The sequence below is a fragment of the Salvelinus fontinalis genome, chromosome 24, assembly GCF_029448725.1.
Source record: "Salvelinus fontinalis isolate EN_2023a chromosome 24, ASM2944872v1, whole genome shotgun sequence".
NCBI lineage: Eukaryota > Metazoa > Chordata > Actinopteri > Salmoniformes > Salmonidae > Salvelinus > Salvelinus fontinalis.
This window is the reverse complement of record NC_074688.1, coordinates 26654529-26667740: the sequence shown is the minus strand read 5'-3', so window position 1 is coordinate 26667740 and position 13212 is coordinate 26654529. Positions and strand designations below refer to the sequence as shown.

General features: G+C 43.0%; 1 protein-coding gene across 8 annotated transcripts in view; it reads left to right on the top strand.

The window, feature by feature from the left end:
- The first annotated feature begins 5285 nt into the window (after window positions 1–5285).
- LOC129822555 (clustered mitochondria protein homolog) overlaps window positions 5286–13212 on the top strand; it is a 28326-nt gene continuing 20399 nt past the window's right edge. For 5 of the 8 annotated variants that reach the window (XM_055880866.1, XM_055880860.1, XM_055880862.1 and 2 more), the window contains exons 1-4: window positions 5286–5645; window positions 12026–12216; window positions 12498–12669; window positions 12877–13020. In XM_055880866.1, coding sequence (XP_055736841.1) covers window positions 5516–5645; window positions 12026–12216; window positions 12498–12669; window positions 12877–13020 — 637 coding nt within the window. In that variant the 5' untranslated portion in view covers window positions 5286–5515. Of the gene's footprint in view, window positions 5646–5712; window positions 6689–11138; window positions 11325–12025; window positions 12217–12497; window positions 12670–12876; window positions 13021–13212 lie in introns of those variants that run through there. The other 3 variants (XM_055880865.1, XM_055880863.1, XM_055880864.1) reach the window with 3 other exon arrangements.

Below are 13212 nucleotides of genomic sequence, written 5' to 3'. Positions count from 1 at the left end.
ACGTCAAAGTGGAATTATGTTTTTAGGAATGTTTACAAACTAATAAAACATTTAAAGCTGAAATGTCTTGAGTCTATAAGTTTTCAACCCCTTTGTTATGGCAAGCCTAGTCACATAATAAGTTGCATGGACTCACTCCAATAATAGTGTTTAACATGAATTTTGAATGACTACCTAATCTCTGTACCCCACACTTACAATTATCTGTAAGGTCCTTCAGTCACGCAGTGAATTTCAAACACAGATTCAACCATTAAAATCAGGTAGGTTTTCCAATACCTCGCAAATAAGGGTGCCTATTGGTAGATGGGTATACATTTAAAAAAAGCAGAATATCAATCAAATTTTAAATGTCACATGCTTCGCAAACAACAAGTGTAGACTAATATGAAATGCTTACTTACACCCCGACAATGCAGAATACAAAATTATATACTGTACATTAATAATATTAATAATAACAACAATAATAATTGAGGAAAAGAATAGTAACATGTGGAAATAATACACAATGAGCAATGATAGCTTGGCTATAGACATGGGATACCAGTACCGAGTCTATGTGCAGGGGTATGGGGAAATTGAGGTCGATATGTACATATAGGTAAGGGTAAAGTGACTAGGTAACAGATTAAATAATAGACAGTAGCAGCAGAGTATGTGATGAATGTGTAAGTGTGTGTGTGGCGAATGTGTGCCTGTGTGTACATGTTATGTGTGAGTGGGGGAGTGTGTGTTGGAGTGTCAATGTAAGTATGTGTGAGTAGGTAGAGTCCAGTGTGTGTGCATTGATTCAAAAAAGAGTGCAAAAAGGTTCAATGCAGATAGTGTGGGTAGCTATTTGGTTAACTATTTAGCCATCTTATGGCTTGGGGGTAGAAGCTGTTCAGGAGCCTTTTGGTCCCAGACGTAGCACTCCAGTACCGCTTGCTGTGCGGCTGGAGTCTTTGACAATTTTTAGGGCCTTCCCTCTGACACAGCCTTGTATAGAGGTCCTGGATGGCAGGGAGTTCGGCCCCAGTGATGTACACGGCCGTATGCACTACCATCTGTAGCACCTTGCGGTTGTATGCCGAGCAGTTGCCATAGCAAGCGGTGATGCAGCCAGTCAAGATGCTCTCAATGGTGCAGCTGTAGACACATGACACATCTTTTCAGCATCCTGAGGGGGAAGAGGCATTGTTGTGCCCTCTTCACGACTGTGTTGGTGTGTTTGGACCGCGATAGGTCCTTAGCGATGTGGCCCCCAAGGAACTTGAAGCTCTCGTCCAGCTCCACTACAGACCCGTTGAAGTGAATGGGGCGTGTTCGGTCTTCCGTTTCATGTAGTTCACGATAAGCTCCTTTGTCTTGCCCACGTTGAGGGAGAGGTTGTTGTCCTGGCACCACAATGACAGGTCTCTGCCAGGTCACTGACCCCATCCCTTTGAGCATGGTGAAGTTATTAATTACACTTGGATGGTGTATCAATACACCCAGTCACTACAAAGATACAGGCATTCTTCCAAACTCAGTTGCCAGAGAGGAAGGAAACTGCTCAGGGATTTCACCAATGGTGATTTTAAAACAGTTACAGAGTTTAATGGCTGTGATAAGAGATAATTGAAGATGGATCAAAAACATTGTAGTTACTCCACAATACTAACATAAATGACAGAGTGAAAAGAAGGAAGCCTGTACAGAATAAAAATATTCCAAAACATGCAATAAGACACTAAAGTAAAACCGCAAAAAAAATTGCCAAAGAAATTAACGTTTTGTCCTGAAAACAAAAGTGTTATGTTTGGGGCAAATCCAACACAACATATCACTGAGTACTACTCTTCAAATTATTATGCAAGCTGGTGGCTGTATCATGTTATGGGTATGCTTTTTGGGGGATAAAAAACAGAATAGACTGCCAGCAAAATCCTAGAGGAAACTTGGTTCAGTCTGTTTTCCAACAGACCCTGAGAGGCAAATTCACCTTCCAGCAGGACAAATACACACTAGAGTTGCTTACCAAGGCGACATTGAATGTTCCTGAGTGGCCAAGTGACAGTTAAATCGGCTTGAAAATCTATGGCAAGACTTGAAAATGGATCTCCAGCTATAATCAACAACCAACTTGACAAGGCTTATAGAATTATTTTAAGAATAACGGGTGAATATTGTGCAATCCAGGTGTGCAAAACTCTTAGAGACTTATCCTGAAAGACTCACAGCTGTAGTCGCTGATAAAGGTGATTCTAGCATGTACAGTTGAAGTCGGAAGTTTACTTACACCTTAGCCAAATACATTTAAACTCAGTTTTTCACAATTCCTGACATTTAATCCTAGTAAAAAATCCCTGTTTTAGGTCAGTTAGGATCACCACTTTAATTTAAGAATGTGAAATGTCAGAATAATAGTAGAGAGAATGATTTATTTCAGCTTTTATTTCTTTCATCACATTCGCAGTGGGTCAGAAGTTTACATACACTCAATTAGTATTTGGTAGCAATGCCTTTAAATTGCTTAACTTGGGTCAAACGTTTTGTGTAGACTTCCACAAGCGTCCCACAATAAGTTGGGTGAATTTTGGCCCATTCCCCCTGACAGAGCTGGTGTAACTGAGTCAGGTTTGTAGGCCTCCTTGCTCGCACACGCTTTTTCAGTTCTGCCCTCAACTGTTCTATAGGATTGAGGTCAGGGCTTTGTGATGGCCACTCCAATACCTTGACTTTGCTGTCCTTAAGCCATTTTGCTACACTTTCGGAAGTATGCTTAGGGTCATTGTCCATTTGGAAGACCCATTTGCGACCAAGCTTTAACTTCCTGACTGATGTCTTGAGATGTTGCTTCAACATATTCACATAATTGTCCTGCCTCATGATGCCATCTATTTTGTGAAGCGCACCAGTCCCTCCTGCAGCAAAGCACCTCCACAACATGATGCTGCCACCCCCGTGCTTCATGGTTGGGATGGTGTTCTTCGGCTTGCAAGTCTCCCCCTTTTTCCTCCAAACATAACGATGGTCATTATGGCCAAACAGTTATATTTTTGTTTCATCAAACCAGAGGACATTTCTCCAAAAAGTACGATCTTTGTCCCCATGTGCAGTTGCAAACCGTAGTCTGGGTTTTTTATGGCGGTTTTGGAACAGCGGCTCCTTCCTTGCTGAGCGGCCTTTCGGGTTATGTCGATATAGGACCCGTTTTACTGTGGATATAGATACTTTTGTACCTGTTTCCTCCAGCAAGGAGGTCCTTTGCTGTTGTTCTAGGATTGATTTCCACTTTTCGCACCAAAGTACGTTCATCTCTAGGTGACAGAACGCGTCTCTTTCCTGAGCGGTATGACTGCTGCGTGGTCCCATGGTGTTTATACTTGCGTACTATTGTTTGTACAGATGAACGTGGTACCTTCATGCGTTTGGAAATTGCTCCCAAGGATGAACCAGACTTGTGGAGGTCTACCTTTTTTTTCTGAGGTCTTGGCTTATTTCTTTTGATTTCCCCATGATGTCAAGCAAAGAGGCACTGAGTTTTAAGGTAGACCTTGAAATACATCCACAGGTACACCTCCAATTGACTCAAATGATGTCAATTAGCCTATCAGAATCTTCTAAAGCCATGACATAATTTTCAGGATTTTCCCAAGCTGTTTAAATTCACAGTCAATTTAGTGTATATAAACTTCTGACCCACTGGAATTGTGATACAGTGAATTATAAGTGAAATAATCTGTCTGTAAACAATTGTGGGAAAAATTACTTGTGTCATGCACAAAAAAAGATGTCATAACCTATTTGCCAAAACTTTGCCAAAATTTTAATCCCACTTTGTAACACAACATTTGGAAAAAGTCAAGGGGTGTGAATACTTTCTAAAGACACTGCATACACTGAACCAAAAAATTATGCAACATATAAAACACCAGGCTCAACGTCAACAGTGAAGAGGCGACTCCGGGATGCTGGCCTTCTAGACAGAGTTGCAAAGAAAAAGCCATATCTAAGACTGGCCAATAAAAAGAAAAGATTAAGATGGGCAAAAGAACACTGGACAGAGGTATCTCTGCCAGAAGGCCAGCATCCCGGCGTTGCCTCTTCACTGTTGACATTAAGACTGGTGATTTGCGAGTACTATTTAATGAAGCCCCCAGTTGAGGACTTGTGAGGCGTCTGTTTCTCAAACTAGACACTCCAATGTACTTACTCAGTTGTGCACCGGGGCCTCCCACTCCTCTTTCTATTATGGTTAGAGCCAGTTTGCACTGTTCAGTGAAGGGAGTAATACACAGCGTTGTACGAGATCTTCAGTTTCTTGGCAATTTCTCGTATGGAATAGCCTTCATTTCTCAGAACAAGAATAGACTGACGAGTTACAGAAGAAAGTTATTTGTTTCTGGCTATTTTGAGCCTGTAATCAAACCCACAAATGCTGATTCTCCAGATACTCAACTAGTCTAAAGAAGGCCAGTTTTATTGCTTCTTTAATCACACAACAGTTTTCAGCTGTGTTAACATAATTGCAAAAAGGTTTTCTAATGACCAATTAGTCTTTTAAAATTATAAACTTGGATTAGCTAACACAACGTGCCATTGGAACACAGGAGTGATGGTTGCTGATAATGGGCCTCTGTACGACTATGTAGATATTCAATTAAAAATCAGCTGTTTCCAGCTACAATAGTCATTTATAACATTAAATGTCTACACTGTATTTATGATCAATTTTATGTTACTTTAATGGACAAAACAATTGCTTTTCTTTCAAAAACAAGGACATTTCTAAGTGACCCCAACCTTTTGAACGGTGGTGTATGCACATACATACGTGTTTATAGACATCAACAACAACATTATCGGCAGTGTAGGTCAATATGGTCAATTTATTCAGTCCCATATCCCTGGTTCACCAGCTTTGATATTGAGTGCCTGTACATTGACTCGGTACCCCCTGTACAGTCTCGTTATTGTTATTTTATTGTGTTACACTTTTTTTTAAACTTTTGTTTATTTAGTAAATATTTTCTTAACTCTTATTTTTCTTAACTGAATTGTTGGTTAAGGGCTTGTAATTAAGCATTCACAGTAAGGTCTGTTTTTTATATTCTGCGCATGTGACAAATACAATTTGATTTGAGAAGTGTTGCACACCCCTATAGCCATATTAACCAAAGAATGATGTTATACAAAAAGTCTACAGAGCACCTGTCCAAAATAAAATCACAGTTTATCATTTTGTGATCCTAGATGGGCCCCTGTTAAAAAAAAACGACACACTGCGCTTTCCGTAGCCAGACGTTTTGGGGGTGGGAACCAACGCAAAGGCAAAGGGGTCAGGAGGAGGAGAAACCACGTGTTTTCCATGTCCAGCTTTGACTGTCCTTCCTATGTAGACTTGTTTTTGTAAGATCGTACCCTCTGCATGTAACTGGCTAGCCCGTTAGCTAAGAAGAAGCATTTCACAGATTAACATAGCAATTTTGAGCAACAGATTTCTGTTGCCACCTTTAAGCTAACTAGCTGCCACACTGACTGCCAAATAATGGTGAGCAAGACGGATGACATCCAGGCGTCAGTACCCAACTGTAATGTTAACACAGTTGATCTTGCAGAAGGAGAGACGCCAGACCACCAAGAGACCAAGGCACCAAACAAGGATCCTTGTGCGTGTGGTAAGTAACTAACTAACGTTACGTAGTTATCAAACTTGCTAGTAGAGACCAACTACCATGCAAAATGTTTAAGTTGTATCGTAATGCTAGCGGCGTCGGTTGCAAGTTATGAAATTGTGCACATAGCTAGTAACTAATTACCGCGTTAGCAAGCTAGCTGCACACATGTAGAGTTAATTCAAAGTAGTCATCTCATTTGTCAATGAGTTGATTAGTCTGCTAGCTAACTAGCTGAAAATGCAGTAATGGGCCTCAGTATTCAAACCAGTTTTCTATACAACCAAGATGTGTCAATTCAACAATGACAGCTTGCTTGAGCTGCTGTACTTGCTAGCTAGTAGTTGTTGGGTTGGCTAAACTAACGTTAACATGTAGCTAAGTGGTTAGCTTAGGCTATATCAAGAGTTTAGCTAACAATCAAATGACTATTAGAATTATTTAGATAAGCTGTTCGACTAACTAGTTTGCTCACTAGCTGTATGCCAAACAAAGACACAACCATTGTAACACACAACCAGCTAGCTAGCTTCGAAATAGTTAGCCAAGCTTGTGGTGATGCTGACTCGTTGTAGAAAAATGGCTGATATAAATGTGGTTATAGAGTAATAAGTGTATCCACTATCTTAACAGTGTAGTGCGAGCACCTCACGTTCTGACGCACATGGGACCACAGCTGTTCTGTACCTGCATGAAAGAACGAATGGACTGAAGGTCACCTTCAGTGGAACTGCACATTTCAAGAAATAGAGGGGTTCTAATCGATGTGAAGTAATTTCACACGCCGTTTTCTATTAATATTAACGACTTTTTTCCAGTTAGTCCATCAAATGCATGCTATTTTTGTGACCTAGTAATATCGAAGTGACTAGATCACCAATGTCCCCGTTAGTTGGCATGATACCTTCCCGATCCCCCCTCCCGTTCAGAATCGGAGAGGTTGGCTGTTCCTCGACCGGGAAGCGGAAGCTGACCCTTTGAGAAAAGTCATGGTGCTTGCACGGAGAGAGAAGGTTATTCTTGAGACATTCTGAGTCATATAGCCGGTAAGTGTCGTTTAAACAAACCGATTTTCATGGCTTGCCACCGATCGCTTGCGTCATATATAAAGAATTGATGATCGAGACAGTCACATGACGCACTACTGGTATAGGTTTGGTGAATGTAAGGCCACTGTTGAAATTACACAACCTTATGCAGCCTTCACGACAATGCCACAGCTTTCGGTGTCACATTTGACAGGACCTTGAGTTGCATGCATAGACGCCTGTGTTGCCACGACTATAACGTTACACACAATATAGTTAGTTCAGCTGTCACACTTTGGATTGGCCTCATTGTCACAGTTATTGCGCGACAACTGTACTTGCATCTGTACAGATTGTTTCATTGATTGTAGGGACTCATTGTGTCACAGCCAGTGACTGTAATGTGTAATAACATGTCATTTGTATCAGAATACAACTCTTAATTCCAGGTATTTGTAGGTTATGTTATGTTTCATCAATTTTTTGCATTTGCAGCAAATTATTTTGAGACATAAACAAAACGTTTGTGTACCAATCAGTATTTGTTGGGAGATGAGAAGCATCTTTTTAATGGCTAGACTTCACCTAGACTAGAGCTTTGTATGTGCAGCACATGTACCATCATGCTTTCTTCTAGTGAATTTAAGTTCTTGTTTATGGACAAAGTGTTTGTCCATCATAGAGCTTTTGTATGTTGGCAACCTTTGTCAGCTATTGACAAGATTCATTCACAACTCCATAGGTATTAAGTAATCATTACCAACAAAATCATTATTGACCCCTAAACCACTTCCCTATTATTGGCACTTCAAGATACATCACCTCCTTGATTAGCTTTCTATTACATTTCACCTCTCATTTAAGAGAAGCCTGCTGGACTAGACAAATGCCTTAGGCTGCATTTGAGCCTGTTGGTTAACCACCAAGACACTGAGCTGTGTATCCTGAAGTACTGACAGTGTTGTGACAGACAGCACATGGCAGACTGATGGGGTAGCATGGGGGTTAGCATGGGTGAGAGAGGTGGAGGAGGTTGGGGGTAACGGGGCGAGGGGGTCTGTTGGTGATTGTAACCGAAGGAGCTTAAATGCTCCTCAAGGGTGAAGAGGTGACCTTTGTAGTCCTCAGGGCACTGTCCAGACTCTCCACATCCTCCCCTCTAGCCCCTTGTCATCTCTTGTAATGTTTTACTAACATCAGGCCTTCATAATCACAACCCAGAGAGGTATACTACAAGGTAGTATCAAATGAGTTAGCCAGAAAACTTTAATAAGCAACCTGAAATAACTGTTGATTTGCTTGTTCTTTAAAAAAATATATATTAGACCATGTCCATTTCAAGCTTATCTTTCTCAAAAACAAAAAGTTATTTCAGAATATTTAGGCAAGTTAACTCCTTGATCCTGCTTTGTAGTATACCCCGTAGGTCTGAGGTCTAAAACAACAACCCATTCTAAAACACATCAACATGCTTCAGACAGAGGAGTCATTTGAATGGATATGAGACCTCCATGCAAAGATGTATGCATGACACTGCAGGAAAGCTTTTCCCTTCCTGCTCTATATCAATCTATCAAAAGAAGATTGCCATCTTGTGGTGTAATAAATCTATCTATGTTGGACAAAAAAAAAGACCTTGCTCTGTGCCCCCCCCCTCCACCAAAATGCTGTCTGTTTGGTTTCTTTTTGCCCTGGTCTGTAGGCCCATCATGTCAAGGTCTGCCATGTCAAGGGGATGGAGAATTAATTCATCTGTAGTCGAAGCAAGAACAGCGCTCAGTCTGTGGTAAACCTTGAGCAAAGATATAACAGCTTACAACAGACAGGGCAGCATGGAGACTGGTGGCTAGCTCACTGGATTAGTAGGCCTAGTGGTCTTTCACAATTTTGCTTGAATAAGGACGTTAGTAGTGATCAAGACATTCACACCTCGAGGAAATTGTGAAATGATTGTTGATCTCTTGTAGCCCACTTTCTATTATTTGCCTAATTGATCTCTTTCGTCTTCCTTTCCATACTATCAGGGACCTAACTCTTTGACCCACTGCCCTGAATGAGACGTATCCTGGCGTGAGGATAAGTTTGGTTACTGTGCAACCTGAGGATTGAGCTAAGATGCTATTGGTGGCACTGGATGGGGTGTGGAGGGGTTGTTTTGTCTAACTGGTTTAACTGAATGCTGGTCTGCTTGGAGTCCTTCTGCTTCCCCTCCCCCTCAATGATTTACCTGTTCAGGAGGATCAGAGCTCCTTGCTTGTGTAATAATCAACATTTTTCCTCCATTTTGTCTGCTTAAGGTTGGTCTTGTGGTTGTATTTTTTATTTAACTAGGCAAGTCAGTTAAGAACAAATTCTTATTTACAATGCCAGCCTGGGAACAGTGGGTTAACTGCCTTGTTCAGGGGCAGAATGACAGATTTTTACCACGTCAGCTCGGATTCGATCTAGCAACCTTTCGGTTACTGGCCCAACACTCCAACCACTAGGCTACCTGCCGCCCCATTAGGCTACCTTAGCACTATTAAGATAAATATTTCTTATTGAAATAAGCAAAGCCTTCAGTTGGATAATCTGTATATGTAGACCTAACTCACCCACCGAGGCCAGAATATGCATGCCAGTATGGCAGAAGTACTGCAGCAGTTTGCGGATTCTGCTTTCCCTTCCCTCCATCTGCTGCCCTCTTCATCTGTGAATTGTGACCAACGGCATGAATCTCTCCTGTCTACACTACACACAGTGACATGAAGGCTCAACCTCCTTAAAAAACAAGTTTAGTTGGGCTAAATGTTTTGAGTAATGCAGAAGGTTGTGTAATATTGGACCCCATTCCCCACCCTTTCACCTCACCCCTAGTGCTCTGTTCTGTCGCTGTAGGGCCAAGTGGGTCTGTTTTGCAATTATTAGGCTACATGATTTTCATAGTGCTGTCTGGCACTTTGTACTCTTGGTTCTGACACTGTTGTAGTTTTGCCTTCTCGGTACAGATTGAATAGCATTGGCAGCAAGTATTCATACACACCGTTATTTGAAGGCTCTTCCCCTATCTCTTCAATTCCACTTGAGAAACTTAAACTGTATACATTTTCATTAAATTGATGTGAGTCAAGTACCATGTTGAATTTTTGTGGGAGTTACAAAAATAGTCAAACTGAGCTGAAAAGTGAATCTTGAAGAAAGCAGAGGACCTTGAATGACCGAAGGGATTCCCGCTGTCTGTGTGAAAACTCTAAGAAAAATGCAATAGCCTGGCCATTGATGGAGGGAGGAAAGAATTAATGGAGAGATGAAGAGTGACTTGGATCAGGCCAGAAATAGGACACCTAAGGAGAGAGACAGACTAACTTATCAAATATGTCTGCTTCTACAACAGGGCAGGATGACCGGCCACTGAACCTGTTTCTAAAAACACAGTTGATCCCTTCACCTCCCTCCCTTCTGACCTACAGAAACATTATCCCTCACCTCCCTCCCTTCTGACCTACAGAAACATTATCCCTCACCTCCCTCCCTTCTGACCTACAGAAACATTATCCCTCACCTCCCTCCCTTCTGACCTACAGAAACATTATCCCTCCCTCCCTTCTGACCTACAGAAACATTATCCCCCCCTCCCTCCCTTCTGACCTACAGAAACATTATCCCTCACCTCCCTCCCTTCTGACCTACAGAAACATTATCCCTCACCTCCCTCCCTTCTGACCTACAGAAACATTATCCCTCACCTCCCTCCCTTCTGACCTACAGAAACATTATCCCTCCCTCCCTTCTGACCTACAGAAACATTATCCCTCCCTCCCTTCTGACCTACAGAAACATTATCCCTCCCTCCCTTCTGACCTACAGAAACATTATCCCTCCCTCCCTTCTGACCTACAGAAACATTATCCCTCCCTCCCTTCTGACCTACAGAAACATTATCCCTCCCTCCCTTCTGACCTACAGAAACATTATCCCTCCCTCCCTTCTGACCTACAGAAACATTATCCCTCCCTCCCTTCTGACCTACAGAAACATTATCCCTCCCTCCCTTCTGACCTACAGAAACATTATCCCTCCCTCCCTTCTGACCTACAGAAACATTATCCCTCCCTCCCTTCTGACCTACAGAAACATTATCCCTCACCTCCCTTCTGACCTACAGAAACATTATCCCTCCCTCCCTTCTGACCTACAGAAACATTATCCCTCCCTCCCTTCTGACCTACAGAAACATTATCCCTCACCTCCCTCCCTTCTGACCTACAGAAACATTATCCCTCACCTCCCTCCCTTCTGACCTACAGAAACATTATCCCTCACCTCCCTCCCTTCTGACCTACAGAAACATTATCCCTTGGCTCCTATCATATGTTCAAGTCTATTTTCCTTGTTCTTTTTTAGTAGTCTGTCTTCTCTTGCAGCATGGACCAGTTGTTGGCCAAGGCTGTTGTGTTTGGTATTCAGAGCGTGGTGAGTCTTTCTTTCTCACTCTTTCATTCCCTCCGCCCTCTCTCTCGCTCTCCCTCTTACTCTAGATTCCCCCAACCACCCCCTCTACGTGGTAACCCTGACACTGCGTTACCCTTGACGTTGAACAAGGGCGCGCCGGTTGCAGTTGTCTAGGAGAGAAAACAGCCCCTCCACACTGCAGGCCCCACTTGTTGTTATTTATGTATGTAGCCTTTCCTCTTGGCAACTCAACCCACACCATTCAAAATAGTACAATATTTTGTGGCACTTTTTTATTGTTTTATTTTTAGCTCTGGTAAATGGGAAACACCACTGCGACACAGAGGTGTTTCCACAGTTACAATGCCTTGTGCCAGTGAGGGCACTTCAGAGGTCAAGGAGGTTGCACTCCTTCTGGAAGTGAAGATGTATACACACACACACCGAGGGGAGAATTTGTGTGGATGGCTCTATTTTCCTTTCACACTTTCCAGCATAGGTCCCCGTCAGTGACTTTGGGAGTCTGGTGCCCAATGTGGAGAAGGCCAAAAGCACCAAGCAAACAAACCACTAACTTTTGTGTTCTGTACTAGAGTCTGATGGTTAAGAACTCCAGGTTGAGAGAAGCAGACCAAGGTAACCTGTACATCTCTGCCTCACATGGCAAAGGCTGGAGATCTTGTTTTCAGTGCTAATTGGATCCTATTCTCCTTGGATCCTATAAGTCGCCGATTTAGCACTGTAGACTACTCCTAAAAGGTCATAATCTAATCTGACAACACGCACTACTTTGTTTGCTATCTGTAGGCTTATATCCTTATTAATTCAGTTATGTGTCACTCTGCCATGGCAATGCCCTCTCTACCCATCTGTCCAATCAGATGACAAGCTATGTTGAATGTATCTCCTTCTGTTCAATCACAGGGCACAGTGCAAGCACAGTGGTGATGAATGGGGGCAGGGCCCACTATCATTCGGAGGAGGAGTCCAAGCAGGATGGGGGTGGTGACATGGACGGTGGGGAGGATTCTAACGAACAGGAAGTGATTGTGATTCAGGATACAGGTTTCACCGTGAAAATCCAGGCACCCGGGACGGAGCCTTTTGACCTCCAGGTACAGTATATACTTAGACAGCCGAAAAGCCGGTCCCAATTTGCCACTACCCCTTGACCCGCCTAATCCTTCAACGTCTGCTGATCTGTAAGGTGTAAGCAATATAGTGGATGGAAGCTCCACCAGCACACCGCTTATAACTATCCAGAAGCTTCAGATCTGCAAACATTGAAGGGTTAGGGCCAAGGTGGAGAGATGGGGACCAAATTGGGACTAGCTGTATGACCGAACTTTGTCAGTCTCTATTGCTATAAGATGATAACCCCCGCCCGCTCCCCCAGGTTTCACCCCAGGAGATGGTGCAGGAGATCCACCAGGTGTTGATGGACCGTGAGGACACCTGTCATCGTACCTGTTTCTCCCTGCAGCTGGACGGCAACGTGCTGGATAACTTTGCTGAGCTCAAATCCATCGAGGGCCTGCAGGAGGGCTCCCTTCTCAAAGTAGTGGAAGGTAGGACTTGGTGATATGTTCTCAAGTCAGCCACTAGCCCCTACCCCTAGACTTTATTGATGTTAAAGCCTAAAAATTGTATAGGTTTAAGATCGAAGGCAGAATCTCCTCCTAGTCCCCTTTCTAGAGAGTCTACAGTCCAGGAGACAGTCTGTAGATTGCATCGATAATAATGTAATGACTGTCTTTTCTGTTTCCTCACCCCAGAGCCCTACACAGTGCGCGAGGCCCGTATCCATGTGCGTCATATCAGAGACCTGCTGAAAAGCCTGGACCCATCTGATGCCTACAATGGAGTGGACTGCAACTCTCTCTCCTTCCTCAGTGTCTTCACCGACGGGGACCTAGGAGGTGTGTGTGCGTGCACACGTGTTTGCGTACCCAATTGTTTATTTGCGTGTTTGGGTGGGTCTGTTCAGCGAGAATTGGGGTGAGAGAGATTTCAGTCAGTATTCTGAGGTATCCAGCCACCTTTATCCTACCAATGTGTATGTCTGTGTCCTAGGCAGCAGGCTATAAAAGTCTTTGGTCTGGCTGCATTAG